A 20,254-nucleotide genomic window follows, 5' to 3' on the forward strand; every position below is an offset into this window, starting at 1 on the left:
GTGTGAGCCAAACTGTTTCCGCTGCTCGCCTAACGATCCCACTGCGTGACGTTATTCTGCTTTCGCCACCACAGAATCCGTCGTACCCCCGAAGAACCCCGCAGTACGAATGTTATTTTTATATTTTATACTTTCAATATTGGAGCGCATATTTGCTCCTTTCAACATATTCTCACTATGCTTGCGAAGCGTGCAGCTTCCACATACACTGTTGCAGTCGCTTTCGCCTATCTTTTTTGATGATGGAACGAACAAAATTTCACCCCGTTATCAATTTAGTATCAGGGAAAGTATGAAAATAATAAATAATGTGTCTTATATTAAAGCCCCAAACAGGAGGCGGCTTCCGCAGAGCGAAGGGGTCTTCCATTGAGCAATTTCAAATGAAATCGTCTAAAAAATGCAGATTTAATACCATGTATTTTTGATTCTAATGAAAGTTTGTATTCCGTTTAGGTTGGAAGAAATATGAGTTTTTTACAGCAATTGGGATTTTTTTACTCAAGTAACTTTTGAAAAGGGCGTATCGATTTTAGTAAGAGAAATCTTTGATAAGTTATATCTCAAAAACAAAATAGTGTCTTAGAAAGTGCTATAGAATATTGATGTTAAAATGTGAAAAAAAATATACACTGAGAAAAAAAATTGTACTCTGTTTTTATTTACAAAAAAAACTTTAATTTGCAATATCTAAAATATGCAATATTAATTTTTTTCATATAAAATAGAAGTCATGTAGAAAGTTTAAAAAATAAGTCCAAGACAGTAAAACTATTTTTGACGAACTTTGTGGAACATCGAATTTTTATGAATTTTCGAAACTTCGAATTTTTGTGTGTTAGCAATCATTTTTAGCCACAAGTTATGAATTCTGATGTGATTTAAAATAAAAAAGCCCTTTATCAATCTCCTTATAAAAGCAGCCATTCTCGAGATATTTGAGCTTGAGCTTGAGCTTGGGTAGACTGTACAATTCGTAGTTGCTCTCCGTGATTGACCTGAACCAATCAAATTGCACAAAGAACACACAGAATGACGCTTGGGACTAGCAAATCATTCTCGTTGTGCAATTTTCGGTGATTCGAGCTTTAAATGGTCAATAACGACGCCGGCCACGTCCTTACAGTCACCGTGGAAAGGGAAGGAATGTTAGTATGATATTCGCCGCCCGAAAGCCAGAAGGGTCGCCTCTATAGCGTGGTTCCCTAGCGTTTATCATGGAAGGAATATTTGTTAGTGGGATAGGTTAAAACTCAGGATTCACTGTGGTAAGTGATGTGATTCTGTAAACGCTAACTCTAAACTGCTCGACGAAACGAAATCTCAAAAATCGAAGGTATTTAAGGTAATACAATGCCGGACGTACGATTCTATATTTTCTAGAATATTATAACAAAGAATATGATGCGATTATATATGATTATATATGATTTCGACACCCGACAACAGAGGTTATCTATGAGAAACCTGAGAAGGTCACCAAGAAACCCCTCTACAATAAGAAATATCTACAATACATATCGTGCCTTATTAGTTCGAGAACTTTCTACTTTCCACATATTTTGACATCCAACGACGGAGGTTATGCATGAGAAACCTAAGATCACTTGGAAACCTATCTATAATAAAACGAATCTATTATATATTTCTATCACATCGCATGCTTTGTAGCTTTTGGAATATTCTAACACCCGACTTTCTGAACTCTTGGAATATTTCAACACCACTCTACAGAAATCAATCCAATCTACGCTTGGCAATGTCTAAAAAACAACAACAATACATACGGGTGATGCAAAAATACACAAACAAACTCCACCAAACGGTATGAAAACCGACGCGAACGATCATTTCATCGAACCTCTGCCACTAGTTTGAAATCGCATCCAAAATCGTTCCGCGCTGTATGATATCTCTCATTCACAACACACTCAATAACACCTTATTTAAAAGTCTAAAAGTCGGAAATATTATACATGAAATTTGCTTTTTGGTGCACTTAAAACATACAGAACTAAAAAAAAATTAATAACAAAACCACAAATGTATTCATATAAATATATAATTATAAAAACAAACGAAAACAGAACACAATACTAACCAATCAAAACTATATGCGTGTATCATATATTCAATCAAAAAGTATTTATCTATTTATTGAAATATTTTCATGCATGAAATGAATGCTCAAAAAAATGCTTATCTTACCATCAGAGCGATTATAATTGCAAACACACATATAGATACTGTTACTATATTCAGGGTACAGGTCGGATTCGATAATATACAGTCTCTGATTTATTTTCTTTGTATATAATCGAGTCAAAAAACAATTATTATTTGTTTTCACACACATATATTTTCGTTTCTAGTATATAAAAGAAGAATTTAATTTTTGAATCATCATGATTCATTCCTCGAAACCGGAAAACACCCTTCAGACATGAAATAAATAAATTTATCCAGATTCTTTCAGGAGGTGCTAGGCGACCATATTTTATGAGAAAAATCCTTCTACTCATATGGTCAAATTTCAACTATGACAGAGTTATAGAACTTTTTGTTTATTTCGGACTTTATTTACCTCAAACTGGCTCCAAATTAAAAATGCGCAATTTGATCTTTAACACCCAACTTCTATCTTTTCTAAATTTCGCTGCAATATCGTTATAAATAATTCCTGGTGAAAATTAAATCAAAAGCTTCAAAAATCACGTTTTTTACTCCACTGTACTCATCATAGCCAATTAAAAATTTAAAAAAAAAATTCGAACTGTATATAATTGAGTTCAGAATTGGATATAATCGAATCATAAAATATTGAGCCTATATATAATCGAGCCCGACCTGTATTTGAAATACATCGCGAACAAAAAAGAAAGCAACAAACAAACGATTAAACCATTTTGATGCCTTTCGTACACAGCGATTTGAGTATTTCTCGAAATCCACATACACAAATAAACGAACCCTCTGGAATTCCTGTATACAATGCACCGAAAGATCGTATACGTTACAGCGAAATAGGACATTTGATACAGAGTACGTATCATAAAAATGTCTTCACGAAGCACATAAAAATTGAAATTTAGAACTTCTGATAACATTGAAAATTTCGTATTCACTATTCGAAGCCTCCACGAGGGAAAAACTGTAATGTACCCCATGCCATACACACATAGCCACGCACGATTCGCACACATTTACACAGCCATGCAACCACCACCATGTCATGGAACCAACCCAGCAGCCACTCTCGAGATATTTGGAAAAAAAAAACATTTCTAATTTATTGTCTATTGCAGCCATTATGTGGTGTCTTAGAAAGAGTAAGAGAGTATTAATATGTGAAAAAATATACACTGAGAAAAAAAACAATACTATTTTTTATTTACAAAAGAAAACTTAAATTTGCAACATCTAAATTATGTGTTTTAATTTTTTTTCATATAAAATAGAAAATTTTAAAAATAATTCCAAGGTGGTAAAACTATTTTTGACAAACTTTGTGGAGCACCGATTTTTTATGAATTTTCGAAACTTCGAATTTTTGTGTGTTAACAATCATTTTTAGCCACAAATTATGAATTCTGATGTGATTTAAAAAAAAAAGCTCTTTATCAATCTCCTTCAAAATGCAGCCATTCTCGAGATATTGGAAAAAAAAACATTTCTAATTTATTGTCTTTTTCAATTTAATTTTTTTCTCAAAAATTTATGCCACAAAAACTATAAGATTTACAAAATTTTAGTCAAAGACTTATGGGAATCGTGATATGCAAACACTTTTAAAAACTAACTACTTTCAACAATTTATTCACTTATCACTAATCACACGGCACCACCGGTGCTCCACAAGAACTGCACAGCGAAAAAGAGGGCGAGCCATGCGCTCGCGGCCCTCTTATGACTGCATACTGCTGACGCTGCACGCTCCACGTTGTCGACCGTAGGTTGGCGGACCCGAGTGGCGTGATGTACCAAACGGTTCCGTAACGGCTTCCCCCTTAGTTGAAAGACGTCCTCGGCTTTCGTCTACTGCTGAAGTATCAGCGGTACCTCTCTGGACTCGGGATGGGCCTCGGTTGATGCGATGGTATCCTGTTCGATGACTTCTGGTTTGCTGTTGGTAAGGAGTGTCTTCCAGGCGGCGAATTTCAAAACGATGATTATGGATGAACCCAGTATGCAGATTAGTAAAGTTGATGAGATTACGGATGCTATCCATCCCAGGAAATGAAGTTTCCAATGGAGGTTTTCGGCTGTCAGGTTAAGGTGTGTGATATGGTTACGCTGTTCCATATGTAACTCCTGTAAATGTTCCAACGGAATGTGGTTAAACAGTTTGGTTGGATTTACCTTCAATCCCGTGGTAGGTATGAACGGCTGTATCTCCATGTTTGTGTTGACATATTCCTCGTCATCCAATTTCAGTGTACAGTTTGAGTATTGGATTAGGAACGACCCCTGTAGAGTGCGTTGGGTGACTGAACAGTTTGACGAAAGTGTTACATTGATTGCATTGACGACTATATTGCCATCATTGATTTTCCGAATAGTTTTGTTTCCGTAGGTGCGTTCTATGGGACACTCTGCTGTATTTCCGGAGACCAATTGTTGCATACAACCCGTCAAAGGTTCTAGATCCGTTGAGGAACATATAAACATGGCGTTGGCTTTGGAACAAGCGCTTTTTAACATGAATGATTTCTGTCCTTTCAAATAAAACTGTGTTTGTAGGTGGACTCTGTGGTGATCTACAATGACTGGTTCAATGAAGTTGAGGGTGTACTGTACATTTTTGATCCTGGGTATCTTCAGTATGTACATGAAAATTTCGTTGTTTAATACTGCGTAGGCATTGGCAGTACTAAGTATGCTATCGACCGAGTTAAGCCCGAAACCGTCATTAATGAGGGAATGATGAATGGTTTCCAATTCGTCGAGGTGAATGATGCGGCTGCTTGGGATACTCCGTCTCGCTAGTGTGATCGCCTCTTCGATTATGTCTAAGTAGTATAATAGCTCATCAATTTTGAATATTAATTCTAATACATCAAAGCCCTCTAAGGAATGTATTACATTTTCCTCATTTTCCAGTATGACGTTAATTGCTTTTGTAATGTTGCTCATTCGTGAATCGAAAGCACTATTGATTCTTATTTGCTTGTTATTCTCGCTAATTAATGAATTTAATGACGAATTTATAATCTTAAGGTCGTCTGCATCAGGGCTTCCCGATACGTATTTCCAGGCCTTTCCGAGAGATTCCCATCGTTTTCTCCTACGTAGTGGTTTTATTCGGTTGTAACTCAAGTTTATTTTGTCTAATTTTGCTTTAACTATTGACTTAAAAGGCGTTTGATTCGACAATCTCTCCATAGAAACGGCGTTAAAGTTTTCTACAATTGTTCCAATTGAGGTCAAGTTTATGGGGTGCACAATTCGCAGAGAACTAGTGCTTATTTTAGCGGGTCCTAACGGAACTATAATGATCGGACTCTGATCCAGGGTATGAATTCTCAAGTCTGAAGTGGCCATCCCTACCAGCGTAAGGAGCCACAGTATTCTGCAAGAAAATATAAAGTGTTGTTTTAGTTAGCTCTTTTCATATCTAATTTGTGAATTTTGATAGCCTTTTCATCTGTTACAGTTTTGCTGGTTTGACTTTGGATTTTAATTGGCCTAAATCTATTGGTGTAAGGGGTCGGCTTTCCTTTCCCTTTAACTAAAGCTTCACTGATGGTGAGGTTTTCATATTCTTTATTGTTTTGACTTTCATTTTTCTGATTGTGTGTCCTCGCTTCTAACGCAATATTTTCCCTGGCAGTTAGTATTATTTTTGCTTTCTGTGTATTTATATCCTCCGGGTTCAATGAATGAGAATTTCCAAAAATTATATCCCTAGGTCTTAATTTCGTAGTTGAATGTTTGGTATCGTTATATAGGGCAGTTACTATGGAGAGCCCTTCGTATAAGGTTAGTTCTTCAAGTTTTCTCCTGTTTGACATGTACATTTCTAAAAGCGTGTTGTGGTATCTCTCGACAATGCCATTGCTGTTACTAGTACTGGCAAAGTGTATATCAATATTTTGATTTTGGAGAAAGGTTTTGAATTTTGAGCTTCTGAAAGATGTGGCTTGATCACATGTTATAGTTTTTGGTAGGCCGAAAATTTTAAAGTATTTTGTAATTACTTCGATCAGCTCATCCGCCGTTTCATTCTGGATTTTGAAAATTTGGGCAAATTTGGAAAATGCGTCAACAAGGGTAAGGAATTTTTCACCCTCCTTGACGTATACGTCAATGAAAATGTTCTCTAATGGTTTGTCATATGCTCTTCGAGTTATTGGAATTTTGAAGGGACGTCGTTCGTATTTCGCGAACTTGCAGTCCTCACAATTTTTTGCGAATGATTTGATCTTCGTAATCATATCGGGGAAGAAAACTGACTGACGAATCTCCTCGTATGTGAGCTTCCAACTTCTGTGGTTAAAATTATGGCTCTTACGAATAAATTCCTCTTGATCAGTTTTAGAAATAAGATCAGGGAGTTTTAGATTGCAAAATTGTACTTTCATGCCTTTGAATTGATCTTTCATTATTTTAGAACACAATTGTGCAATCTCTAGGGGAGCGAATATACCATTGGATATGGTCGGGGAAAGATAACTTTTAAGAATGTTTCGGATTTCATCTTCGGAATATTCTCCACGGTTGAAAGTATGCCTGCTGTAACCTGAAAATATAGAATAAAATATGTGAGCCGATTTTCTAGGATCGTTTGACACATTAATTATCAGCTGATTCCTAAACTTGTTAATTATTTCTGGTCCATATATCGGGTCATTTTCATAAAGCTCGTTTTGCAAAACGGTTTGAATATTTAGTTCAGATTCGTCAGCTCGTGGTATCCGGGATAAACCATCGGCCACTACATTTTGTTTTCCTTTTTTGTAAACCAACTGGAAATCGAATTGCTCCAGGTATAGCCGTTGGCGAGTCACTCGTCCTGTAGCATCTGTTAACTTGATTTCCTTAGTAAGAGGCTCATGATCTGTGTATATGGTAAACTGCCTACCATACAGATATGGCCGGAACTTTTTAGCTGCAAAATAGATAGCTAACAGTTCCTTGGCGGTGGCAGAATATTTCTCTTCCGCCTTTGTCAATGTTCTTGATAGATAGGCAATGGGTTTTTCACCTCCATTCACTATCTGTGTGAGGACCGCCCCGATCGCAAAGTTTGACGCGTCCGTAGTCAAAACGAACGGCTCGTCAAAATTGGGGTAGTGCAATAAGAGATCCGAACTCATTATATTTTTCAATTCAGTAAAGGCTTTTTCATATTCCGGAGTAATTTCTATGGATTTGGTTTTTCCACGAAGCACACTTGTCATCGGCTTTGCGATTTTAGCAAAGTCGGGAATGAATCTTCTATAGTATGAAATTGTTCCAAGGAAGGATTTTAGTTCCTTCGGGGTTTTCGGAAGAGGCCAGTTTTTCACTGCTTCAACCTTCTTGGGATTAGGTTTAACCCCTTCCGTAGTAACCACGTGACCGAGGAATTCAACTTCTTTACGAAGGAATTCCGACTTGTCACACTGAACTCTAAGGTTTGCTTCCTTTAGAGTTTTTAAAACCTTTTGAATGTCTTTCATGTGCTCTTCCAAAGAGCTGGAAAAAATTATGATGTCGTCCATATAGACGAAACATCTAATACCTAAATGTTTCCGTAATACCGAATCCATCAGGCGTTGGAATGTTGCGGGCGCATTCTTCAATCCGAACGGCATCCGCACGAATTCGTATTTCCCATGATCGACGTTAAACGCCGTTTTTGGGATGTCAGCTGGGTCTACCTCTATTTGGTGGAACCCGCTGGCCAGGTCGAGCACAGAGAAATACTGCGCATTTCCTAGACGATCCAAAATTTCGCTGATTTCCGGTATTGGATACCGATCAGACGGTGTGATTTTATTTAATTTTCTGTAATCTACCACTATGCGGTACTTTTTCGCACCTGAGTTGTCGACCTTCTTAGGTACGACCCAAATAGGAGAAGTCCAGGCAGATGAAGACTCTCTAATAATGCCTGTATCCAACATCTTTTGGATTTGTTCACTCACTATTTCTCTTAGATGGTACGGATATTTATATGTCTTTTGGTGTATTGGCTTGTTATCGGTGGTCTCTATTCTATGCTTTACTTGATGTGTAAAGGCAAGTTTTTGACCTTCCTGGAAGAAGATGCTTTTGAATGGCTGTAAGGTCTTTGCAAGAAGTTTGACCTCCCCTTTATTTAGATGATCCGCAGGGAAATTCAAATTCTCTTTTGGATTATCGGTTTTTATAAGAAAGTCTTTATTTTCGAATGGTTTCGACAATATAGGCTTCGGTAGGCCTTTTGAATGTACATGAACCATCGCACTATTATTCTTTGCCAAGTAAAGTCCCGGTTGGACTGAAACATTTGCAGTAATGTTAAGCTCATCTTCGATTAGAAACGTTCCATCTTGTAAAGTTGGAATTTTCATGAAAGTTTCGAAATTTTCGTGAAAATTCATGGAAGAAGGGAAATACCGGTAAAATTGGTACGTAGATTTCCCAATAATCAACTCGTGTTTATCTGTATTGATCACGGCTTTCAAGGCTGCTAAGTTTTCGTACCCTATGAGCCCGTCAAAAAATTTATGAAATTTAAACACATGAAATGGTAGTGCTCTGTTGACATCTTTCGGAAAAAGATTCGCGTGCACCACTTTATCCAAAATAAATTTTCCATTTTTGTTCGTGACGATGGCTGGCTGATCAGTCACTTTTGCGTTTGCCACATGTTCTGGATTCATATACGATTTGTTCGCACCTGTGTCTATCAAGAATTTTAAGATTCCCTTGTTAGATCGGTAGCGAATGTAAGGAATGAAATTGTTCAAGTTATTGTCTGGTCTTCCTCTCCTCTGTGAAAATTTACTTCGCGTGTATTTTGCACTTCGCACTCGGTCGCGTTATTGTCATCATCGTCATCATCATCATCACTATCCACGTCAACCTCGTTGGTGTTATGTTCCACGCGCGGTTTAAATTGCTGAATCGGTCGTTTGAATGCAGTTTTTGCGTTCGTTTCTTTGGCATATGCTCTGTAAGAGCTGTTGCTGTTGTTGTTATTATTATAGCCACCAGAACCACTGCTACTAGGGTTACTGTGCTGTTTGAAAATTTGTTTTGCGGGTTTCGTTCTACTTTCCGCGTTTTGATTAGTGCATACAGCCTGGTATGCCTCTTCTAAAGATTTTGGTTTCGATTGCCTGATAATGGAGGCCAGGGGCTCTCCGATGTTGTCCAAATATCGTGTGATTGTTATCACATCAACTACCTCTCGAGCCGATAACGGGTTCGAGGATAGATTGGCTTTTAGCCTAGTGTTAATTTCTTTGATTTCATTAAAGAATCTCAAATGATTCTTATCTCCTTTCTTCAAATGGAACATCGCCGACAAATTAGTGGCGAAGTCCTTCTGGTCCCCATATTGTTCGATGAGAACCGATTTGATACCGTGAATGGTATCGGGATCACCATTTGCGCATAATATCACGCGAGCGTCCCCTTTGATTTTATTTTTTATTGCCCGCAAATATATCGAGCTAAGCGAGTCGGGTTGCCCGTTCTCGCCTTTTATTTTAAACATTTCGTAAAGCTCGTTGACTTCCTTGAGCCAACTTGCCAATTCCTTTTTATTTCCGGAAAATTCCGACATATTTTTAATAGGGTCGGTGATGGCATATTTGTTGCCCTCCCTGGCCACTACCAATGCTCGGAGCTGTTCAAGCTCTGTTTTGAGTGCTTCAAGTTCACTGGCTCTTGTTTCCGGCATGATTGATAATAGAGTTTTAGATGTTGAAAAGTAATTCACTTACGGTTGTGTTTGCAGCATCCGGGTGATCCTTCGACGGCTGGTTACTCGTGCGGCGGGATCTTCCACTATTTTAACACCTCACGATCCCACTTCTGACACCACTTATGGGAATCGTGATATGCAAACACTTTTAAAAACTAACTACTTTCAACAATTTATTCACTTATCACTAATCACACGGCACCACCGGTGCTCCACAAGAACTGCACAGCGAAAAAGAGGGCGAGCCATGCGCTCGCGGCCCTCTTATGACTGCATACTGCTGACGCTGCACGCTCCACGTTGTCGACCGTAGGTTGGCGGACCCGAGTGGCGTGATGTACCAAACGGTTCCGTAACGAAGAAAAAAAAATTTTCATAAAAAAAATGTTTAAAGAATTTTTTTTTCAAACATTAAAACTCAATTATCTCAGAATGAATTTTTTTTTTTTCAAACATTAAAACTCAATTATCTCAAAATGATTTTCATTTTTAAATTCTCAAAAAAAATGTTTGAATAGCCCATAGAATTATCAACAAGTCATCCATACATCGGAAGATGGGCACTTTTACAGGAAAAAAGATTTTCTAACAACAACTTCTTCACTTTTTTTTTTCGGAAAACATGCTACTAATCCTAATTTAGTTAAAAGTCAAGACAGCGATATAGTGCGTTAGACAAAGTTTTAGATCTTATTAAAATACGAACTTTCGTCGAAGACGACAACTTTCTATCTTTTATGGTTTCTGGAACATAAGGCATTTTCGCATAAAGACTCCTGAAAAAAAAAGTTTTACTCCTAACATTTTAGTGTGTGAATTCTCGTGTTTGACATAATCTTAATTTGTTTCTTAATAGGAAAAAGTTAGCAGAGCATATAAATCGTGGCAATTTACACATGAAAATGTAACGAATTAAACATTAATTTTCGAAAAATCCTAATTTAAAAACTATAAGATCTACGAAATGTTGGTTGAAGAATGAATTAAAGGAAATTATTTAGGTTTTCATTAAACATATATCAATCAAATTTTTGAAAATAATTCATTGGAAAAAAACTTGTTTAAAATTAAAATTAATTTTTCTCGAAAACATGTGTTTTTAAAATTTTGAAAAAACAGATATAAATAGCTCTTATAATTTCCAACAAGCCACTTATACATCGGAAGATGGGCACTTTTACAGGGAAAATGTTTTTCTGACAACAACTTTTTTCATGTTTTCTCTGAAAAATTACTGTTAATGTTTAATTTGTTACATTTTCATGTGTAAATTATCACGATTTATATGCTCTGCTATTTTTTTTCCTATTAAGTAACAAATTAAGATTATGTAAAACACGAGAATTTACACACAAAAATGTTACGAGTAAAACATATTTTTTTCCAGGAGTCTTTATACAAAAATGCCTTATATTCCAGAAACTATAAAAGATAGAAAGTTGTCGTCTTCGACGAAAGTTCGTATTTTAATAAGATCTAAAACTTTGTCTAATGCACTCTATCGCTATCTTGACTTTTAACATAATTAGGATAGTATCATTTTTTCCAAAAAAAAAGTGAAAAAGTTGTCGTTAGAAACACTTTATCCCTGTAAAAGTGCCCATCTTCCCAATGAGATACATATAGAGGTGGAGCAGTAGGCGAAGTATATCTGTATTGTCAAGCAAAATATCGTGTCGTCATTATTTGCACTCAACGTGGAATTCATATGGAAGAAACAAAACAATGTTGAAAGTACTCACGGTTGCATGGTAATTTGAGCCTAAATTCACATGAAATCATTCAACTGTTTGTTTTTAACAGATGACAATTGTATCGTGGCTTTTTTCGATTATTTATGTGGTAAAAAGGTCCAGAGAGCAGTCGTTTTCTTAGTTCTCGAAAGCAGTAACATTTTCGGTGAAATTTTGATTAAGTGGCGATCATTCTCTCACATCATACACACCGACACTGAGGACCTTCGAAACATCAACTTCATAACGTTAATATAAAGAAGCATTTGTTTGTATGAACGTGGGGGAGTGAACATGGCACATGGAAATATCACTTTTATCCGTCTTTTTCGACGTAATTTCACAAATATTCACTGCACGCTATCACAATAGCCTCATATTCAGCGAGAACTCTAATAAAATGTACGTTTTTAATTGATAAATTACGCCCTGAAAATAGCATTTTCACATGGATGCGGTGGGCAATCAAAGATAAACACCGCGTCTGACGTCACTATTTGAGAAATAGCTATGGCAGCGCATGCTATGTCGCTCGAAACTCTACCATCTTCATTACCTTTTTTCCAGTACATTGTCATCTTCCGATGAATGGACGACTTGTTGATAATTGTATGGGCTATTCACAGAACTTTTTTGAGAATTTAAAAAAAAAACGTTTATGAGAAAATTGAGTTTTAATAAAAAAAAGTTTTTGATGTAAATTAAAGAAAAATAATTCTTCAAATGCTTTTTTATGAAAATTTAAACGATTTCCTACATTTCTTTCTTTGACTAAAATTTTGTATGTCTCATAGTTTTTGAAGTGGAAACTTTTGCCCTTTCCAAAAAGTAGCCTAATTGTTTTTGGAATATTTCAAGTATGCAAAATTGCTTAAAAGACACAAGTGTTTACACCCAAAACGTTTGAATACAATCTGAAATAGTGCTGCCAACTCCTAAGATTAGTTGGCGTGAAATTCGTCAATAACATGTTTCTCCCTTACATGGAATACATGTTCGATACAGAAAATATAATAAAATGATGACATCTGAAATCGGACAATTCCTTCCTCGAGTTTAACCCTTACCCCTTTGCTTGATTAGTTCTCGAGTTATGCAGAAATTTGTGTTTCATTTGTATTTTCCAAATACATAATTATGGTAAAAATATATGTTTAGGAGTTACGTTGAAAAACATTTGAAGATATGTGGGATAAAACTCCTAAACATAACATGGGTAACTTCACCATGACTTCCCTTTTATATGAAAAAATAAAAAAAAATCCTTTTTTTAGATATTGCAAATTGAAGTTTTTTTTGTAAATAAAAAAGAGTACTTTTTTTCAGTGTATATTTTGTAACGTTCTTACGTCAATACTCTATAAATCTTTCTAAGACACTATTTCGGTACGACCCATAGTTTTTGAGATAATAATTATCAATTTTCGAAATTCCCAATTGCCGTGGAAAACTCATATTACCTCCAACTCAAACGGAATACAAACTTTCATTCGAATCAAAAATACTCATGCTTTGTCATTAGGCGATTTTATTTGGAATTGCTCCATTCTGTCTTTCTGCTCTTGCAGAGCAGCATATGTGTGTCTGTGCGGACGCGACTTTCGGGAGCCAATTTTTCCGGAAGCCAAGAAAGGATGCATCGTTGTGTGAAATTGCGAATAATAGATCCGAAGATTAAACCTTAGATCGTGGGAACAAACGCTCCTGGTGCGCTGCACATTGGAACCATTTTGGCATTCCTAATCCGACATTAACATCACGGGATAAAACTTGGCAATCTCGCGCGCAAAGTTTTTCTTCGATTACAAATTTGTTGTGATAAAACGATGGCACGAAACGTCCCGCCTGAAATACTTCGCCGCAATTACAGCGAAGCGAAAATCCAATCAAACCCAAGCCCTATCATCAGATCCGTCCCCGGCGATAATTTATCCGATGCTGCAAAAGCACTCCAGCGAAAACGGAAATAAGTCTTCCTTTGATCTATTGATACACACTCTTCTCTCGTCTAAGCGGTTCGAGCGAGGCTGCGACGTCTTTTCCGCTCCATTCCGAGCTGCCGATAGTCGTCAAGAATTCCCATCGACACTTAATTGTTGGAATTTCTTAAATCTCGTCATCTTAAAACAAATGTTCGCCCGTTTCCACGAAGGCACTTGCACTTGGTTTGAAACAAAACCCTCTCGACCTGAAAAATACTTAATCAGTTAATTATATCCAACTCAATACCTCTCCGCTGGAAGCCTTGCCCGCCTCTCTCCTACACCCGAGAAGCCATTCCACCCATTTCAAACCACTCAACGAAAGCAGCATCACTAACGAGCCGAGAGGCCAACCGTAAAATCCTCGGAGGGCAAACCTTTTTCATATGCAAATTTGCTGTTGCCGATGATGACGGCCTTCTTTCACGATCCGGCGAGCAGTCACTGTACTGTCAAAGCCGAATCGGAAGCTCCTGCTTTGATTCGGCGCTCGACTCGGCTCCCTAAAAGGATTTTCCCATCAGAATTTTACGACAGGCCGTGCAATTGTCGTATTACTGCTGCTGCTGCTGCTGCTGCTGAAAGCCCCAAACTAACACCTTCATTATGGCAATAAGTTTCGGATATCCCGAGGTTGGGTTTTTTCGCACATACGCGGTGGAAGAGGTCGGGGAGGTCGCGGGGGGTAACGAGGTAACGGTGGGGGCGGCGGTGGAAAGTCATCTGGGTATGTTCGGCTTCGCTGCGATCTAATGGGTAGGGCAGAGATTCGGGCGATGTATCAATTTCACAACACAGTAGACCAAAATTGTGCTCAAAACGTGGGGCTGCTGCTTTTGTATCTTGAATTAAAAAAAAAGTGAGAGTCTCGACGTGACGAATAGTTGTTCGTACGAAAGTTTACGCATTTTAATGTTGGTGTATCTGAAGATTTTTCAACGAACAAAAATCGATTAATTATGTAGTTTTATATTGGAATTACATATTGCTGTACATACTCCGTTTTGACGTAGGACTACGTCTTCAATTAAGGGTGCCAAATCAGAAAATCGGTCACGTTTTAATGAAATAAAGTTAATGTTAATAACCATTTTTGCTGTGATCGGATTTTGACGGTTAGCATTCCAATCGAATCGGAAATTCTCTAATATTTATTTGATTTGCTATATATTACAACCCCATAGTCTGGAAATGCTTTAAATTGATGGAAATGGAAAGCATTCCCATTTACCCATACATTTGTTCTGTCCATTTGTGTGCTTACCTAACCGTGCCGTCTATAACGGGCAACTTATGCAGCCGCGTGAATATAAACAACGAAAGGATTAACGAAAATTGAATATTTGCGACGTAAACTCAACCTTTGCACAGTAAGAATGCTGTCGCTAGCGTATAAATATTGCATCTGCTCTGAGGAAAATTTTCACTTCACTGCATTTTCTTCCCGCAACATCGATACCGACGAGCGTCGAGCTAGAATGAATTGTCTTTCTCATTCTGCTCGTTTTGTGTCATCTTCATTACCCCTCGAGCTGTGGATGCGGATATTTTACTCGCTGTGCATCTGGTATTGCAATCAACACATCGAGCCGAGTCATGACAAAGCAGGCGTTTTCCACCACATTATGTAGGGAAAAATTAAGCTGACCCATCATCCAGCGATGACTCACAAGGAAAACGATTCTTCTGCTGAAATGCTATGTGTGATTTAGTTTGACGTTTCAGTCGCAAAACTTTCTCCATCAAGAATGACTTCTACCCAATGCAACTTCAAATCAAAGCGATATAATCTGGATGACGATCTTAACAGACGTCTATCACTATTTCGACTAATGCTCTCTCTTTACCAGTTCAGTCTCAAATTTCTTTTCACTGTAGGGGAGAGGGAGGCAAGTTGGCGAGGGAGGCAAGATGACGGATCGGTTATTGGACCCCTTGTAATGAAGGTAGCGCCACCTACTTTTTACTGAAGATGCATCATAACATGGCCAAACTTTGTATTCGGTAACTCTGCCGAAAACGTTATCACAAAAAAAGTGAAAAATCGTGATTTTGTTTTTTTCCGTTTTTTCAAATTTCATTATCCACTTTATGAGGAAAGTTAAAATTTCCAAATAATTTTATACATGATAAAGGTACTCTATTGTACATAATCTGTTTGTTTTCGGCGAGTTTCAATCATGAATTTTTTTCAGCTAAATTTTTTACTGAAAAAGTCGCTTGGGGGCAAGTTGGCGAACTGCAACATTATGTTAATTTTTAGTTTTTTATTGCAGATGGTTAGAACTTATAAGCGAAAAAGAGACCAATGTTGGTCGGACACCAGTTTGGAGAATGCTATGAGCTATAGAAGAAGGTTCGTCTGTTCTGGGTGCTTCAAAACAGTTCGGTGTGCCAGAATCAATTTTGAGACGCTATCGACGAAAATATCAAGACCAGACAAGGAGGTTAGATTTTCAATTCAGCACATTCTGAATGCAGTTATTGGATGTATCCTGACAAACCATATGTGTGGGATTTATGTGTACATTGAACTTATTTGTACTTCTTATGTCCTTCTGTCTTATAGATATATAATTGTTGTTACATTTTGTTGATTTTTAGGTGACCAAACCATATTCGCCAACATGCCTCCACGTGGCTAATTCCACGCTTTTTACGCAAAGTTTTTTGGTGGACAAGTTTTTTGGTTTCTTTGCCCATCCAATAGATAATATTATAAAAAAACACTTCAGACTATAAGAATGTGAATCAACATTTAAAAAAAAAGAAATAAATTCCAAACTCCAAGGCTCGCCAAAGCATAACGTCGCCAAATTGCCTCCCTCTCCCCTATATAATAAAATCTTGTATATAATCGAGTCAAAAAAACATATTTTTTTATTCGTTGTTTATGGTAAAAAAAGTTCAAAACTATTTTTAAAATGCTTCGGATTGTCCGAATTATACACCGAATATACACCGTTTTGTTGGAAAATTTGTTACCATTCTAAAGGTAGCTTGATAATGTCTCTATCATAGAGGGATTGGTTTTTTATTAGCGAGAAATCATAGCAATAGATTTTTACATTCTTCTCTTGTTCCCAATTTCTTATCACTCTGGAAATTTTCCAATGCGAGAAAAAGGTGATAATCGTTTGGTGCCAAGTCCAAACTATATAGTGGATGCATTAAAACATCCCAATCAAGCTCTCGGAATTGTGTGGCCTTGCGTTGTCCTGATAGAACACAACACCTCTTCTGTTGGCCCATTCCGAACGTTTCTGGTCAATCGCTAGCTTCAAACGGTCCATTAATTGACAGTAGTGATCATAACTTAGTGTATTGCACTGAGAAAAAAATTAAAAAAAAGGTTTTTTTTCAACAAAATTTACAAAAAAAAAATATTTTTTTGGAAAATAAATTAAATTGCACGTATTTTACTGTTGCAGTATCAGCACCATAAACATCAATCACAATTTCAGCGGCCTGACTTACATTTTCGCATCGATAAAAGCAAAAGTGTAAAATGTACCGAATTTTCTCTTTGTTGACCTCCATTATTAACACCCTGTAACATACAACTGAATGGAGCAAACCAGAAACAACAAAAGATTTTTTTTAGTGTGAAATGCAACATTTACAATGAGCCTAAAGTTGAAATTGTATGATCGATATTATGCGAGATATTGATCATTGAATTCAGCCAACGAGAAAATAATGGGTAACTTTTTCCCCAACCTAATATTTTTCATTTATTGAACAGTTTAATTATTGATACATCCCCATAAAGTCATGAGAAACACCTTTCTCACATGAAAAAAATAAATTTATCTTGAATCTCTAAAGAAGTAATAGAGGATCATATTTGATGAAAAAATTCTTCCAAGTAAATGTCCGAATTTCAACAATGACAGAGTTATAGAATTTTTTTGTTTGTTTCGGACACTGTTGCTTAAAACTGGCTCTACATTAAAAAATGCGTTACGTAAGACGATTCTGTTGCTTCCATTTGAAAGATGAGAAAATTTAGTACAGGATATAGTAGTGGACCATCTAAATTAGTGGATTTAAATAACAGTTCGGAAGGGAAAACTTAAAAGTTAGTAATGTTTAATGTCTTATTATTAATTTTACCCTAAAAATTCACATCGAACTTGGTTGTTTCTATCAATCAAACTAAACTAAACGCTCTACAATTTGTTCTGGGTGTCAAAGAGTGTTCTATCTTTCTTAATTTCGCTGCAATTCCTGGTGAAAATTCAAGCAGAATCTACAGAAATCATCATTTTTACAGAAAATACAGAAATTACAGAAATCAAAATCATCACAGTACAGATAATAACCAGTTTTATTTAATTTTAACGTTGATAAGTTACATATAAAAAAAATTGAAATAAGTCATATTTGAAATATCAAAAAAAAAAAATTCAAGCTGTATAAAGGGTGTGTCACATCAAATTGCATCACGGAAAAAACGCTGTAGAAATTCGCCCAGTAGACCGATCCTTTTGAAAATTTTAGACAGTAAAATAAAAACTATTAAACAACTTTTGGCATTTTCTTTTTATTCATACTTCGAGCCCAAGCCCGTATGCTCGCACCTTCCTCTTTACCCCGCCCATAAGGTTCTGTACAACGTCAGGTTGTATTTTTTCTTTGAACAGAAATCCATTTTCTCTTGAAGTCCGCCTCCGATTTGACAAGTTTTGGGTTCTTCCGGAGGGCCTGCTTCATAATCGCCCAATATTTCTCTATCGGGCGAAGCTCTGGCGCGTTGGGCGGGTTCATTTCCTTTGGCACGAAGGTGACCCCGTTGGCTTCGTACCACTCCAACACGTCCTTTGAATAGTGGCACGAAGCGAGATCCGGCCAGAAGATGGTCGGACCCTCGTGCTGCTTCAATAGTGGTAATAAGCGCTTCTGTAGGCAATCCTTAAGGTAAACCTGCCCGTTTACCGTGCCGGTCATCACGAAGGGGGCGCTCCGCTTTCCGCAAGAGCAGATCGCTTGCCACACCATGTACTTTTTGGCAAACTTGGATAGTTTCTGCTTGCGAATCTCCTCCGGAACGCTGAATTTGTCCTCTGCGGAGAAGAACAACAGGCCCGGCAGCTGGCGAAAGTCCGCTTTGACATTTTGCCGTCGTCCATTACCAGGCAATGCGGCTTCGTCAGCATTTCGGTGTACAGCTTCCGGGCTCGCGTCTTCCCCACCATGTTTTGCCTTTCGTCGCGGTTAGGAGCCTTCTGAACCTTGTATCTACGCAGGCCCTCCCGCTGCTTGTTCCGCTGGACGAATGAACTTGACAAATTCAGCTTATTGGCGACATCCCGGACCGAACTTCTCGGATCACGTCTAAACTGCTTAATGTGATCTTTTTCACTGACGGAGCATCCATTTTTGCCGTTCTTCACCTTCCGGTCGATGGTTAGGTTCTCGAAGTATCGTTTTAGTACCCTGCTGACCGTGGATTGGACGATTCCCAGCATCTTACCGATGTCCCGATGTGACAACTCCGGATTCTCGTAATGAGTGCACAGGATTAATTCACGACGCTCTTTTTCATTCGACGACATTTTTCCAAATTTACGAAAAATTGACAGTGAAGCATGGCCAACGTGATCTATACACTCTTATCTGATTATAAGCGAAAGCTGAAGATATAATTCCTAAAAATTAAATTTCTACAGCGTTTTTTCCGTGATGCAATTTGATGTTACACAACCTTTATAAAAATTGTATATAATCGAATTATATATTATATAATCGAGTCCGATTTCCATTGGATTCAGTTATCATTAAATTTTTAGTCTTAATTATATAGAAAATGAGTTTTATTTTAAAGCGAAATTTGACTCTGTAAATGTTAGATGACTAGTAATTGAGTCTGATTAAAAAACTGTTTTTTGGAAAAAAAAACTCACAGGAGGGTTGTGTCTGAGACACGACCGCATATTAAATGGATGTATGCCGGGTTTTCGAAGATCATTTTGAGCTATGGAAAGCGTTCCAGCTGCAATAAATGCTTCGTTGACATCAAGAGGTTGTGTCTTATGAGAAGTGTGAGGAGGAATAGATATGATACGAATATAATTTCCTTAAGCTTTCTCCATCTGATTTTTTTGTGTGACTTGTTCGGCCATCCAGGATAAGAAGCACCGGATTATCAAAAGTCGGGGAGCGAAAAACAAGAAATGGTCAAACCAAAGCGAAAATGTGTCGATCGTACGATCGTTTTTAACGCATCATTTGTTTGTTGGTGAGGGAAAATAAAGAATGGGGGGAGAAATTGGCCAGATGCTGACATAGCCATCGTTACTGTTGTATTGGTACCCCTTTCTTTCGACACCAGTCCGCCAACTTGTCGTTGACCTCTTCGTGCCAACCTAAAATCTATATAAATAAAAATGTAAGGCCAAATGTGTTGCTAAGCGCAAAAGCCGAAGAAGGAATCGTCCGATTTGAGCCATTTTTATTTTGATGTATTCGTCTCTGCCCGTAGTTCAATGTTATGGAGGGAAAAATCGGAAAATTTTCGGAAAACTCTGAAGGAAGGTCGGAAAACTTGGAAAATTGATATCCCATATGTTTCACATTTACATTTACATGATAAGTGTTGTCGGTCCATTCGATGTTTGCGCTATTAAAATTGATCTTTG

The 20,254-nt window shown here is 37.3% G+C and overlaps 2 protein-coding genes across 6 annotated transcripts in view; both read right to left on the bottom strand.

The window, feature by feature from the left end:
• The window catches only part of LOC129778748 (nucleolysin TIAR), a 1,021,219-nt gene that overhangs the window by 621,224 nt on the left and 379,741 nt on the right, over positions 1 to 20,254 (bottom strand). The window lies entirely within an intron of this gene.
• On the bottom strand, positions 4,020 to 10,235 carry LOC129778735 (uncharacterized). 2 transcript variants are annotated; one of them, XM_055785828.1, is made up of 3 exons: positions 9,918 to 10,235; positions 4,360 to 5,569; positions 4,077 to 4,262 (listed from the first exon to the last, which is right to left on the bottom strand). In XM_055785828.1, the coding sequence occupies exons 1-3, from the start codon at positions 9,932 to 9,934 to the stop codon at positions 4,221 to 4,223; spliced, it is 1,269 nt and encodes a 422-aa protein (XP_055641803.1). In that variant the 5' UTR covers positions 9,935 to 10,235; the 3' UTR covers positions 4,077 to 4,220. The 2 variants fall into 2 exon arrangements, with proteins under 2 accessions (XP_055641794.1, XP_055641803.1); XM_055785819.1 differs by having other exon boundaries at positions 4,020 to 5,569; positions 9,918 to 10,234.

Source organism: Toxorhynchites rutilus, chromosome 1 (assembly GCF_029784135.1).
Source record: "Toxorhynchites rutilus septentrionalis strain SRP chromosome 1, ASM2978413v1, whole genome shotgun sequence".
Lineage (NCBI taxonomy): Eukaryota > Metazoa > Arthropoda > Insecta > Diptera > Culicidae > Toxorhynchites > Toxorhynchites rutilus.